Raw genomic sequence first — 15,473 nt, forward strand, 5'->3', positions numbered from 1 at the left:
TTAGTTAGGTTTAAGTAGTTCTAAGTGACTGATGACCATAGATGTTAAGTCCCTTAGTGCTCAGAGCCATTTGAACCATTTTTTTTTTTTTTTTTTGTCTCGCTTGGACCCACGAGCCAGGATTAAAACAATACCTTCCAGGAAACGATACTACAGTGCCTGTGTTATTCCGAATTATGATGTAACGCTCGTTCGGACATGCAGCGATCCTCAAGTACAATGTCTCCCCTATAGGGCAATATACCGGGTGATAGTCAGTATAAATTTGAAAACTGCATAAATCACGGAATAATGAAGCTAGATAGGTACAAATTGACACACATGTTTCGAATGACATGGGGTTTTATCAGAACCAAAAAAATACAAAAGTTCAAAAAATGTCCGACAGATGGCGCTTCATCTGATCACAATACCAATAATTAACATAACAAAGTAAGACAAAGCAAAGATGATGTTCTTTACAGGAAATGCTCAATATGTCCACCATCATTCCTCAACAATACCTGTAGTCGAGGAATAATGTTGTGAACAGCACTGTAAAGCACGTCCGGAGTTATGGTGAGGCATTGGCGTCGGTTGTCCCAAGAGATGTCGGTCGATCACTATACACTTGCGACTTCGGGTAACCCCAAAGCCAATAATCGCACGGAGTGAGGTCTGGGGATCTGGGAGGCCAAGCATGACGAAAGTGGCGGCTGAGCACACGATCATCACCAAACGACGTGCGCAAGAGATCAAAAAAATGGTTCAAATGGCTCTGAGCACTATGGGGCAACATCTATGGTCATCAGTCCCCTAGACAGAACTACTTAAACCTAACTAACCTAAGGACATCACACAACACCCAGTCATCACGAGGCAGAGAAAATCCCTGACCCCGCCGGGAATCGTACCCGGGAACCTGGGCGCGGGAACCGAGAAAAAAAAATTACAAACTACATTTTTTTCATCTTCGTATATTTTACGATTCCTGGAATGCTCACAGAACATACACCTTTATTTACTATCAAAAACAGTCTTGATCACAATTTATTTCTTACGGTGACCGGTTTCGACCACCAATGTGGTCATCTTCAGACCAGAGAGTATGAACCTCCTTCTGGTGGTAAATCACTAGTGATTTACCACCAGGTAATGTAATTTACTTGCAGACCTAATTTTTCGGCGCTAGGATTCAGACTGTCCTTTAAAATGTTGATAAACGTGTGGTGATCCGTTGTACCTTCTGTGAAATGTAATTGTCCAGAACCTGCAGCACTCAAACAGCCCTACCCCATCAGGCAGCCACCACTGAGTTTAACCTCTGGCACAAGATTGCGTGACAACATCTCCGCAATCTCCTTGCGCCACACCATTCGCCTGCCATCCGACCCGAATGCGTTATATTTACTCTCATCAGAAAATATTACTCTATTCCAGAACTCTTCCTTTTTGAATCTGTGTTCTACCGCAAAATGAAGTTGTTTCTTTCGATTTCGTTCATTGATCAAAAATTTCCTGCGCGCTACCCGGCCGTGATATCCATTCGTTTTGAAGGTATTTGTGTTGGCGCATACCTTCTTTCCGCTAGACTCTAACACTCCAGCCAACTTAGGAGCGCTGATTTTAGGTTTCTTCTCCATTTCCCTCGTGACACGTCTGCATCGGTCAAAGCGTGAGGGCATCCGGCACATGGTTGGTTTCTTCATGATTTTGTTGCGCAAAATCGACCTATTTTCGACTGAACCGTCGACTTAGGTCTACCGACTACTTTAGCAATCTCCTAAAGAAGATTTGCACTCATCATGTAAGCGCAGAATAAGTTTCCTTTGGATCAGCGTCGTCTCACTACCCTTATGGCCCATGGCGCTAATTGCACTGTACCCGCGCCTTCCAGAACCACAACAGGCAATAGAGTGTGGCCGGCCAGAGTGGCCGAGCGGTTCTAGGCGCTACAGACTGGAAACGCGCGACCGCTACGGTCGCAGGTACGAATCCTGCCTCGGGTATGGATGTGTGTGATGTCCTTACGTTAGTTAGGTTTAAGTAGTTCTAAATTCTAGGGGACTGATGACCTCAGAAGTTAAGTCCCATGGTGCTCAGAGCCATTTTTTTGATTTTGTCAAATTTTTTACAGTTGCATCTAGCTCTTTGGCAGACTGACATGTGGTGTCTGAACTTCACATCCCGTAAATATCAACCATTACTAAACGGTTGGCGTGTGGTCACCTTTTTACATTTCGGCAGCTTCGAATAATTACTTAAGGTATAGACCTTTCAGCAAATCAGAACCTGGAACATGATGTAGATGTTTTCATTGGCCATTTAGTGCTTCTGTAACATCTTTGGAAGTCTGCCACAGATGCTGGAAAACACGAGCGCAGTGGGGAAATTATTCGCCCTTAAAATCAATCTAGTCAGCTCCGACCGCCACCCATTTAGGACGACTAGGGGAAGACCGGACCATCAACCTGTAACGGGTCATTTACGGGCGGCGACCTTCGGCAAGTGCTGACTGCTTCTGTGGGTGGCAGCGCCGGTTTGCCATTGTCCGCGGGACAGCGGCTCTTCTCCAGCCTGAAGGTAAACAGGCTGTGGTTTCCACTAATCCGTCTGAAGGGTGGTGGCGTGGCCCGACTAGGTCGAGGGTTTTTCCCACTGAATGGCCGGCGTCTCAAAGTTCCCTTTGGGAAACAACTTCTGAATGTGTCGACAAGAAGCGGCGCTTTACAGATGCATTCTAAACGCTAGCAGGAAACGGCCAATGGCAGTGACTATTTTCTGCTCAGGAGGCTGAAATGTCGGCATGTGAAAATAGTGTCGTGGAGCTGTGGGCAGCTCGCGGAATCGAGGAATCTGTCGGTGGCCCTGACAGAGTGTAGGAGGCGAGTTTGAGTCCTCTGGGGTGGAGTTGGTGTGGAGGCGTACTGCGGAAGTTTGTAGTCAGTGGCCACTAAGGTTGTTTTAGTATACGCGAGGATCAGAAAGTGTTCAGAAGTGCGTTCACTTTCGCGCGCGTGCGAAACGACTTGATCCATTGTTGGTTTTCGAGTGAGCGTACACGGACTTTTTTGTATTTGGTCATGTGACGTCCGTTGGAGTTCATTGTTGTTCCCGTCACTCAGTTTTTTCATTAGAGAGACCAGCCGGCTCTCTGACTGAACACGATGAGATACCGTGCCGGCTCTTTTTTCTTTTAATGTGTGCGCGACCAGAATCGGAACCTGAGACCTCCTGTTTACTAGGCAGGCGATCTACCCTCTCCCACCTTTTTTTAAAAACTGGCGGTGAATCGAGGAAGTACAGTACATACTGACGAAACTAAAACTAGCTCTAACATGGAAATTAAGTGTTTCCGGACACATGTCCACATAACATCTTTTCTTTATTTGTGTGTGAGGAATGTTTCCTGGACGTTTGGCCGTACCTTTTTGTAACACCCTGTATATTGTGAAAAGCAATGGTCCCATAACACTCCCCTGTGGCACGCCAGAGGTTACTTTAGCGTCTGTAGACGTCTCTCCATTGAGAACAACATGCTGTGTTCTGTTTGCTAAAAACTCTTCAATCCAGCCACACAGCTGGTCTGATATTCCGTATGCTCTTACATTGTTCATCAGGCGACAGTCCGGAACGCCGGCAAGGGCCGGGTACCGCACGAAGTTCCAGTACGCGACTGATGTTTTGCTGGGCGTTTTCCTCCTAGTAACAGGCTGGAGCAAGAGACGAGACAAGACGGCGCGCGTCAGTGAGTGCTCGGCCGGACCGAAAAAGGGCATCAGTCTGTGAGGAGCGGCTGGGCTGGCTGCTCCACTGCAGCCAGTGTTTGCACGCCGCGTTGGGGGGAAGGTCACAGATAAGGGGGCCCTTATCGACCGACAACTGAATCTGGCCGAGGCAAAAACAGCCAAGCCGCGATGCCGCCGCCGCCGCAATCTCGGCCCATTTCAATTAATTTCGGCCGCACGCCCGCGTTCAACTGGTGGCATTGTTCCAGGCGTGACAGACGAGCCAACCCCGCGTGGCCACAGCCGAGCGTCGCCGCCGCCCCCGCTGTCTCCCTCGGATGTAGCGTTCAAAACGCCGTAGGTGAATACCCTGGCAGCTCCACAATCATACTACACCGAGGTCGCAAACGGGATACGCACATATCCAAATGACGGTACTATCGCCTACACAAGCTACACTACTGGCCATTAAAATTGCTACAGACGTGCTACAGACGCGAAATTTAACCGACAGGAAGAAGATGCTGTCATATGCAAATGATTAGCTTTTCAGAGTATTCACACAAGGTTGGCGCCGGTGGCGACACCTACAACGTTCTGACATCAGGAAAGTTTCCAACCAATTTCTCATACACAGCTGCTGACCGGCGTTGCCTGGTGGAAAGTTGTTGTGCTGCCTCGTGTAAGGAGGAGAATTGCGTACCATCAAGTTTCCGACTTTGATAAAGGTCAGATTGTAGCCTACCGCGATTGCGGTTTATCGTATCGCGACATTGCTGCTCGCGTTGGTCGAGATCCAACGACTGTTAGCACAATATGGAATCGGTGGGTCCCAACGGCCTCGTATCGCTAGCAGTCGAGATGACAGGCATCTTATCCGTACGGCTGTAAAGGATCGTGCAGCCATGTCTCGATCCCTGAGTCAACGTTTGCAAGACAACAAGCATCTGCACGAACAGATCGACGACGTTTGCAGCAGCATGGACTATCAGCTCGGAGACCGTGGCTGCGGTTACCCTTGACGCTGGATCACAGACAGGAGCGCCTGCGATGGTGTACTCGACGACGAACCTGGGTGCACGAATGGCAAAACGTCATTGTTTCGGAGGAATCCAGGTTCTGTTTACAGCATCACGATGGTCGCATCCGTGTTTGGCGACATCGCGGTGAACGCACATTGGAAGCGTGTATTCGTCATCGGCATACTGGCGTATCACCTGGCGTGATGGTGTGGGGTGCCACTGGTTACACGTCTCGGTCGCCTCTTGTTCGCATTGACGGCGCTTTGAACACTGGACGTTACATTTCAGATGTGTTACGATCCTTGGCTCTACCCTTCATTCGATCCCTGCGAAACCCTACATTTCAGCAGGGTAATGCACGAGCGCATGTTGCAGGTCCTGTACGGGCATTTCTGGATACAGAAAATGTTCGAGTGCTTCCCTAGCCAGCACATTCTCCAGATTTCTCACCAACTGCAGACATCTGGTCAACGGTGGCCGAGCAACTGGCTCGTCATAATACGCCAGTCACTACTCCTGATGAACTGTGGTATCGTGTTGAAGCTGCATGGGCAGCTGAACCTGTACACGCCATCCAAGCTCTGTTTGACTCAATGCCCAGGCGTATGATGGCCGTTATTACGGCCAGAGGTGGTTGTTCTGGGTACTGTTTTCTCAGGATCTATGCACCCAAATTGCGTGAAAATGTAATCACATGTCAGTTCTAGTAGAATATATTTGTCCAATGAATACTCGTTTATCATCTGCATTAATGGGCAGTAGTCTATATTATTGCCTTCGCTTACGAATTTTGAGGTATGTTTAGTAGACTACGCCATTGGACGTTGGTTGAAAAGTACAGCACCTCTGCCCTGAGACTTCATAGTATCGCGACTCAGAACTAGAGTGTTCGTTCTTCATGGAACGCTAGCTGATCGCTGAGAATCATCTTCCAAGTGTTCCTGGAAGCGGTATCTGGCATCTACTGATAACAGTAGCAGCGGCGATGGTGGTGATACGGAGTGTTGGACGATCTTATTTAGTGCACCTTGACAGATTACGATACTCTTGAAACCTGTAAGTCCTCGTTACAAGAAAAACAGTTTTCAATAACAGTCTAAAAATAGAGGTGCCTTCGAGTCATTCACCACCTTAAAGAGCTCGCAGATAATGACGTTTACATCAACTGTGATTGAGAGCACATCTTTACCCCAAGCCTGTGGCAGCGTAGGACAGTAACTTCTGCAATGCGCTTGAGTCACAAAATATTATGTGCTGGCAGCCATCGTATGAATTGCTGGCCAATGGCAGAGTAAAAATAATTTTTTCTTAGCCACTTTGCTCAACTGTTGTCAAAATTCAGTTTCTTGCGCGACCGATAAGGGTTCTTCAACTAACGGAACGATAGAAGCTAGGTTAGTACCGCGGGATTCGCAGTCTCGGTGCTCTAAAGCAGCAAGAGACCCGTGGCAGCACGCCACGGGAACAGCTGATTAGGGAGTTCTCTGGAAATTTCTCGACCTCTCCACTGCGCGGCGGCGCCCGAGCCGCAGTGTAAACAAAAGCGTTCTGCGAAGCGCAGATAAGGCGTCGCGCCGTGCTGTGCTGTGTACTCACCTTCAGGTCTAAGCTTCTCTTTGGGGAACCTGCAGTACGGGGGAGGAGGTGACTCTGCAACACAAGAACAGACAGGGCCGGTTATTGCCGACAGTACACCAACGTATCGATCGTTACACACAACAAAAATAAAACAGACTGCAAAGAGGTTAGTAGACAGCTAAGTGCAGAAATTAACAAGAAATGACTGCAGACATACTGATAATGCCGAAGGTGCTCGGCGCGAAACATGATCACGCTGATAAAATACCTTATTTCTCGATAAAGTACTCAACAACCATAATGTGAGTTATTCGCAATTGTGATGTCCTGTAAAGAACGAGATACGTTAAGAAACGTGTGTACGAGAAGAAACTGCATGTTCAAGGGACCCCACATAATGTACATCTACACTCTGATCACTCAAGTGTGCGGCAGAGGGTACTATTTATCCTTAAGCTATTGCTACTTGTCATAAGGAAAATTACAGTTTAACGTCGTTTCGATGAAGAAATCATTCAGAGTTCGTATGGGAAAGGAAATAGCCAGTGCCTTTTTCAAACGCAACATCCCAGTATCTGCCTGAATTGATTAAAAAAAAAAAACAAAAAACAGGAAACTTAGTACAGATAGACAGGAATTTGAAACCACCAGTTCCTGAATCACATCCTCGTGCTGAGGGCTGGTTCTAGAACATTTTTTCACACTAACAACGTATCATTTGGTGCCCCTCTGCTCCCGCTTCTTTTCTCTCTTACAACTGCATCCGTGTCAGTTTACATACAAATGTCAGCTTGATGCCCCAACCAGCCACTACTAATGTGTGTGTGTGTGTGTGTGTGTGTGTGTGTGTGTGTGTGTGTGTGTGTGTGTGTGTGTGCGTGTGTGTGTGTGTGAGAGAGAGAGAGAGAGAGAGAGAGAGAGAGAGAGAGAGAGAGAGAGAGAGAGAGAGTATGTCAGTGGGAGGGAGAGGATTGGAGTAGGAAGTAAAGAAATAATACGAGGGAAAGAAAGTAAGCAAATAAGAGAGAAAAAGTAAGAAAAAGGAGAGAAAGAAAATAAGAGAATAGGGGGAAAGAAAGAAAGAAAACAAGAGGGAAAGAGTAAGAAAAGGAGAGGGAAGGAAAGTAAAAAAAAAGAAAGGGAAGAAAGTAAGGAAAAAAAGAGTGGAAGAACGAAAAGAAAATTATTGGAAGAAAGTAATAAAAACGAGGTGAACAGAGTAAGAAAAAAGAGGCAAAGAAAGTATGAAAAAAGTGGTGAAGGAAGTAATAAAAAAGACGTGAAAATAAGAGGAAAAGAGGCGAAGAAAGTAAGGAAAAAGGTGGTAAAGAAAGTAAGAGAAAAAAGGTAAAGAAAGTAAGAGAAGAAGAGAAAATGAAAGTAAGAGAAAAAGAGGAAATGGAAGTAAGAGAAAAAGAGGAAAGTAAGAGAATAAAAGGAAAGTAAGAGAAAAGGAGGAAATGATGGTAAGAAAAGGAGAGAGAAAGAAAGTAAGAAAATAAGAAGGGAAGAAGTAAAAAAAGAAGAGGGAAGAACAGAAGAAAATAAGAGGGGAAGAAAGTAAGAAAGAGAGGGAAAGTGGAAAGAAAGTAAGAAAAAGAGGGGAAGAACGTAAGATAAAAGAGAAAAAGAAAGTAAGAAAAGAGCAGAGAAAGAATACAGCGTAGATACAGCCACAGCCACATTTCTGGAGCTAAAAGAAAAGTTTGTAACTACAGTAATAAGTGACAGAACAAAGTACTATTCACAAAAGAACTTTTAAAACCATGCATCAGCACAGAGGAGGAAAACTTGACGCAGGCACAATCGAAGTTCTTACGAACCACAAGGACTGGGTTACTGGATAAACTTCTTAGTTCTAATTTAGCTGCTTTTGAAAGTTCATTAAAATGAACAACGATGTATGCTTGTTAACTAATATTTCCGCTGAAAGATGTGGAGCACTGCAGTTTGAACTTTGTGGTCACAGTAAGATCATTACCTGTGTACATACTTGTAAAGTAATTCCGGCCGGTGTGGCCGTGCGGTTCTAGGCGCTTCAGTCCGGAACCGCGTGACCGCTACGGTCAAAAATTGATTTCTGATGTGATACTCGTATGTCGGCAATAATTTTGCTATCGGGATCGACGATTTCGCTGTTTGGTCCCCTCCCTCAAATCAACCGACCGAGCAATCTTTTGCTATGGAAAACTTTAGACACTCAATGCTGTTAAATGAGAGGATAACGAACCTTAATTTTCTGCAAATGTGTATACGAAACACGGCTGTATGGTCGAGAAACCGAAAACCAATAAGGAATCACTAAATATGCGTAAGGGCAGAGCAGGCCAACAGTCGCGGGAAATTATTCTTGCCGGCCGGCAGCAGAGGCACTGACGTCGACGCGCGGCGTTGCGTAACGCGGAGAGTGCCAGTGCGTGCGTCTGCGTCCGAAGAGCGGCCAGTTGCTCACGGCGGGAGCAGAACCGAACAGGTGCCCCCACGTCACCGCCGTCGGCGCTATTTTTAATGCCGCCGGAACCCGTTCCGCGGCGCCCGGAGAAATAATAAAAATAAGAGCCGGCCGGGCGGGCAGAAAAAAGCAAGGAAAAGTAAACGAAAGGAGGAAAAAAAGGAAGGCACGCCAGAGGGGAGGGGAATCGGCGCTGCAGCCGGGGGGGGGGGGGGGGCACGCAGCCGCGATTCACTCGCCGACCCCTGCACGCTGCCATGGGGTCGCAGTTGCGCGCACACCGAGAACAGATGACGCTGTCGTTTATCGACTAATAAAGTCATCATAAGATCAAAACAAACTGCAAAACGGTTTAGAAGAAATATCGGAATGGTGCGAAAAGTGGCAGTTGAACTTAAATAATGAAAAGTGTGAGGTCATCCACATGAGTGCTAAAAGGCACGCGTTAAACTTCGGTTACGCGATAAATCAGTCTAATGTAAAAGCCGTAAATTCAACTACATACAATTACGAAGAACTTAAATTGGAACGAATACATAGAAAATGTTGTGAGGAAGGCTAATCAAAGACTCCGTTTTACTGGCAGGACACTTAGAAAATGTAACAGACCTACTAAGGAGACTGCCTACACTACGCTTGTCCGTCCTCTTTTACAATACTGCTGCTCGGTGTGGGATCCTGAGTACATCGAAAAAGTTCAAAGAAAGGTAGCACGTTTTGTATTATCGCGAAATATGGGAGAGAGTGTCACAGAAATGATACAGAATTTGGGATGGACATCACTAAAACAAAGGCGTTTTTCGTTGCGACGGAATCTTCTCATGAAATTCCAATCACCAACTTTCTCCTCCGAATGCGAAAATATTTTGTTGACACTGACCTACATAGGGAGGAGTGATGACAAAGATGAAATAAGGGAAATCGGAGCTCGTACGGAAAGACATAGGTGTTCATTCTTCCCGCGCGCTATACGAGATTGGAATAATAGAGAATTGTGAAGGTGGTTCGATGAACCCTCTGCCAGGCACTTAAATGTGATTTGTAGAGTATCCATGTAGATGTAGATGTAGATGAACACAGCCCCACTTCGCAAGGTACAGCTTTATTGAGGTCTGGAACTCCAACCCGCGCAGTAGGGAACGTAGTGCCACCACTGAAGCTGTCTCGGCACGGCGTTAGCTAAGCTGGAATAGCGCAGTCGGAAAAATTTCTGTTAAGGTCTTATGGGACCAAAACTGATGAGGTCATCGGTCCCTAAGCCTACTCACTACTTAATCTTACTTAAACTCACTTACGCTATGGACAACACACACACTCATTCCCGGGTGGGACTCGAACCACCGACGCGGGGAGCCGCACAAGGGGTCTTAGACCGTGAGACTACCCCGCGCGACTCTCAGTCGGAAAGAACGTTGCTGGCGAGAGGCGATGTTCCGTGTTGAGTCCCGGCCCGGCCAAATTTTAATCTGTCATGAAATTTCATCTCTTGACCGGAAAGAACTGCAGGGATACGCCTAACCATATCTACAATGATGAGCCAAAATATTACGACTACTGCCCACCGCGACGCTAGATTCCGCTCGGTAGCGTTCGGGCACGTGACGCGGTAACAAAATATTGTAAGCGGAAGAGACACGGACGGAGCATCACCCTAGCGTAGATATGGACTGTAAATGGGGAAATCCACTGAGATAAGCGACTTTGACGAAGGGCAGATTATTATCACGCTGGAAAATGGCGAAGCTGGTAGAATGGTCACGTGCTACTGTAGTGCGCATCTGCGGAAAGAGGTAGGAAAAAAAAAAAAAGTTCAAATGGCTCTGAGCACTATGGGGCTTAACTTCTAAGGTCATCAGTCCCCTAGAACTACTTAAACCTAACTAACCTAAGGACATTACACACACCCATGCCCGAGGCAGCTTTCGAACCTGCGACCGTAGCGGTCGCGCAGTTCCAGACTGTAGCGCCTAGGACCGCTCGGCCACTCCGGCCGGCGAAAGAGGTAGCAGGGCAGTGAAACTACCACTAGGCGCTAAGTGGTTGGACGTCCACGACTCAGCGCAGAACGTGGGGTTCGCAGGCTTGTCTGCTCTGTAAATGAAATGATCGTATGGCATTGTTGGCCGGCAGGTCCCATGCGGCCGAGTTCGGCCGCCGTATTGCAAGTCCTTTTTAGCTGACGCCACTTCGGCGACTTGCGGGTCATTGATGATGAAAATAATGATGAAGGACACACAACACCCAGTCCCCTGCCGGGAATCGATCCCGGGCCCCTTGCGTGGTAGGCAGAAACGCTACCTCTACACTACGGAGGCGGACGTCTGCTCTGTAAAGTGGGATAGATGATGACCTGTGGCGTCTCTGCCTAAAGCACATAATGCTGGTGAGGGCAGAAGTGTTTCGGAGCACACCATTCATCTTACAAGGGGAGGCCGCCAATTGTGAAATTCAGATTCGATTCATACTGCGCATAATAAAAGCTCATGGCCAGAGGTGTAATGTGGCAAAGCACCAAGATGCACTTCTCAGCCGTTGTCGAGAAAATCGACAGTTAAAAGAAACCGTTCCGGCGAAATACTCTCTACGATTAATAGTTTTATACAGCGTCGTGGCGCAGCGGTAAGCGCTCGGGTTCGTAATCCGAAGGTCGCCGGATTGAATCTCGCGCCATGCAATTTTTTTATTATTAGTTTCTTGTAATTCATATATATATATATATATATATATATATATATATATATATATATATAATGAATTGCTTATGCATGTTAATGAAGGCGGATCGCTTTCCAATTATACCGCCTCCATTTTTCCGTTTTTTAACAGGGTGTACCAAAGCTCTCCCGTCCGCACTGATTTTCGACGATGTTATAAGTTGCGCTAGGGACCACATCTACCTTCTTTCGAAGTTAGCAGGCAACTACGCTGTTATGCGGCGGCTCGTTTCGGCCCATTCAACATCTGTCCTTCAAGTGTAACGAGCGAGTAACGGAGTTTATATTTCATACCTGCCACAGCGAATTTGTGTTCGTGGGGTCTATATTCTAATTCGAACGTTTGACTTACACTATACGTATTCGTTTCGGAATATCGTTTCTACGTCTTCCGTTAACTATACGTGGTTAACATTATGAAGACAATTAATAACATTTGTGAAATACAACTTTGTTTGTGGAAAACATAATGATGTTCGAAGTCGCCAGTTTTTTCACGACAAACGACTTTCAACAACTTATTATATGCATAATTGTTGCAACTGATTGCCGGGAATTATATATATATATATATATATATTTGAATTACAAAAAACCAATACTAAAAAAAAAAAAGTTGCATGGTGCGAGATTCGATCCGGCGACCTTCGGATTACGAACCAGAGCGCTTACCGCTGCGCCACGACGCTGTAGAAAATTATTAATCGTAGAGAGTATTTCACCGCAACGGTTTCTTTTAACTGTCGATTTTCTCGACAACGGCTGAGAAGTGCATCTTGGTGCTTTGCCACATTACACCTCTGGCCATGAGCTTTTATTATGCGCAGTATCAATCGAATCTGAATTTCACAATTGGCGGCCTCCCCTTGTCAGTAGTGTATATTTTTCAATATGCTACTATACCGGAACACAGCACCTGTTGCAGGTTGCCTGTCTATGAGCAACAAGAATTTGGTTTGCAATGTTTCGCACAATTATCGATATAATTTTAAAAAATTAATATGGCGTCAATCTACTCATTAAGAGGTATAATCTTACGTACTACAGTTACTGTGTCTATATCATGAAGTAGCGTACCTCATTATAAGCGAATTAGTCCGACTATACTCGCCGAGTATTTGAGAACCAACAGTACTTACCGCCTTGCAACAAAATTTACACATAATTTCAAAGCTTTTCGAAACTTTGTCGGTGACACGGCGCCACAAAATAATGAAAGGGAAAAAGATTGTCGCTTACAACACTTAATGCTATTCAAGCAGTAAAACTTCAGGCATGGCGTTTTTATTCAATACTTCTTTACTCCTAAATCTATTTGCAACACATTTTGCAAACAGTATCCTGCGGATTCAGCCATAGAGGTTTTACATGCTTATCGTCAAATATTCAACACCTTATCTCATTTGTAAAGTGATCAGACGTTTGAAGTATTTTCATACGTGGGAGTTAGATTCTTCAAAGAATCGTAGATGGGTACGTTACGAGAGAATATATGGAGCATTTCGCCGATAGACAGGGTTGCAGCTGTTGTGCTGAAGTGAAGATTATACGAAATTCTTTTTCAGTGTTAATACACGAACTTACCTTTTTAATTGTAAATCTCATGTATCCCGCCGCACATATGATACGCCCATTAACGGCGGGGACGTGAAACAGCTACAGTAATTTACGGTATGGTATTGTATCATCTTTGGGAGAGTTATTTGAATGAAATGATGAGTTCATTCGCTTGATTACAAGCACAGCGTTTCATGCAACATATGTGAGAATTCATTTCATCTATCTTTTCTTTCATAAAATGAATGAGCTAATGTTTGAGCACAGGTAAACAGATGCAATATTGAGGCACACGCGATTTTGAGTTCTAAAATACGCAGCTTACACTTAAAATCATTTACGCGTACTTTCGTGAATATTGAGATAAAGTTATGAATATGAGTGAGCTGTTATCTACTGAAATGTGTGTTCAGACCCAGTGAGTATCTGCAATTTCAAAAACAGTCATCACCGCAACAGAAGTGTTACGTCCTCTTTGAAAGAAGGAAGCATAACGGGATGCGATAAACAACCCACTAACAAGATGCTTCGCTTGTCACGTCCATGCTTTATCTGTGGGGTTTGAAGATGCAGAATTGACGAATAGCAATGTAATTATTTCTACATTTAATCTGACCTAGCAAAATACGGTGCCGATGCCGTTTTATGTTTTTACTGCAACCACCAGGAGCTCAAGACCTCAGCTCTGAAACCTGTTACTCCGACATTTTTTAGAAAGGGCCAAGCATGATCCCCTGTGGGACATTACGGCTTCTTAATTTGTGCAACTTTACTGGCGCCAGTTGGAGAGCGGGAACGAGACGGGAGCAACGAGCAGAGATAAGCAGGCGGCTATCTTTGTACTGCAGAGGCGCCACGGGGCTGTCTGCCGCCATTTGCATAGGTGTCCGTTTCCAGACAACCGCTAGCTGTTACAGCGACAACATCAAAATTGTGTAACCTACTTTCTTCGTTAATACTTCGTCTGTAAATTGGACGGGAAACCTCCCCCATAAAGCGACGGTCTCGCCCGAGCACCCTTAACCAAAAAATGGTCCAAATGGCTCTGAGCACCATGGGACTTAACATCTACGGTCATCACTGCCCTAGTAGAACTTAGAACTACTTAAACCTAACTAACCGAAGGACATTACACAACACCCAGTCATCGCCACACCAACGATAGTGTTTCAGGCCTTCCACTACACAGTTTAAAAAGTCGTACATTTCGATGTCACAGTTGACGAACTCGAGCTACTTGTTTCTTTAGAGAGGCCGTGTTGTATTTAGACAACTATCTTAAACACATTCTAAGGGGAAAAAAAAGAAAAAATCGATGCACCACGAAGGAATAATCCGAATGGGACGAAAATCTAGAGACAAACAAATGGTTAAAACTTAATAAATATCGAATGATTAATTCACGAAAATGAGCAAGTGAATGACGCGTTGATCCAACCCTGGCCCTTGTTGTTGTTGTTGTTGTGGTCTTCAGTCCAGAGGTTTGATGCAGCTCTCCATGCTACTCTATCCTGTGCAAGCGTCTTCATCTCCCAGTACCTCCTACTGCAACCTTCATCCTTTTGAATCTGTTTAGTGTATTCATCTCTTGGTCTCCCTCTACGATTTTTACCCTCCACGCTGTCCTCCAGTACTACATTGGTAATCCCTTGATGCCTCAGAACGTGTCCTACCAACCGATCCCTTCTTCTGGTCAAGTTGTGCCACAAATTCCTCTTCTCCCCAATTGTGTTCAGTGCCTCCTCATTAGTTACGTGGTCTGCCCATCTAATCTTCAGCATTCTTCTGTAGCACCACATTTAGAAAGCTTCTATTCTCTTCTTGTCCAAACTATCTACCGTCCATGTTTCACTTCCATAGATGGCTACACTCCATACAAATACTTTCAGAAACGACTTCCTGACACTTAAATCTATACTCGATGTTAACAAATTTCTCTTCTTCACAAACGCTTTCCTTGCCATTGCCAGCCTACCTTTTATATCCTCTCTACTTCGACCATCATCAGTTATTCCGCTCCACAAATACCAAAACCGATTTACTACTGTAAGTGATTTTCTAATGTAATTCCCTCAGCATTGCCTGATTTCGTTCGACTACATTCCATTATCCTCGTTTTGTTTTTGTTGATGTTCATCTTATATCCTTCTTTCAAGACACTATCAATTCCGTTCAGCTGCTCTTCCACGTCCTTTGCTGTCTCTGACAGAATTACTGTGTAGCCGGCAAACCTCAACGTTTTCATTTATTCTCCATGGTTTTTAATTCCTACTCCAAATTTTTCTTTTGTTTCCTTTACTGCTTGCTCAGCATACTGATTGAATAACATTGGGGAGAGGCTACAGCCCTGTCTCATTCCCTTCCCAACCACTGCTTCCCTTTCATGCCCCTCGACTCTTATAACTGCCATTTGGTTTCTGTAAAAATTGTAAATAGCCTTTCG

The 15,473-nt window shown here is 45.3% G+C and overlaps 1 protein-coding gene across 1 annotated transcript in view; it reads right to left on the reverse strand.

Annotated features, from left to right (window-relative positions):
* Positions 1-15,473, reverse strand: part of LOC124552267 (mothers against decapentaplegic homolog 6) — a 232,716-nt gene that overhangs the window by 110,540 nt on the left and 106,703 nt on the right. The window contains exon 2 of the mRNA XM_047126547.1: positions 6,326-6,379. Within this exon, the coding sequence (XP_046982503.1) occupies positions 6,326-6,379 (54 nt within the window). The remainder of the gene's footprint in view (positions 1-6,325; positions 6,380-15,473) is intronic.

This window comes from Schistocerca americana, chromosome 10 (genome assembly GCF_021461395.2).
Source record: "Schistocerca americana isolate TAMUIC-IGC-003095 chromosome 10, iqSchAmer2.1, whole genome shotgun sequence".
NCBI classification, from domain to species: Eukaryota; Metazoa; Arthropoda; class Insecta; order Orthoptera; family Acrididae; genus Schistocerca; species Schistocerca americana.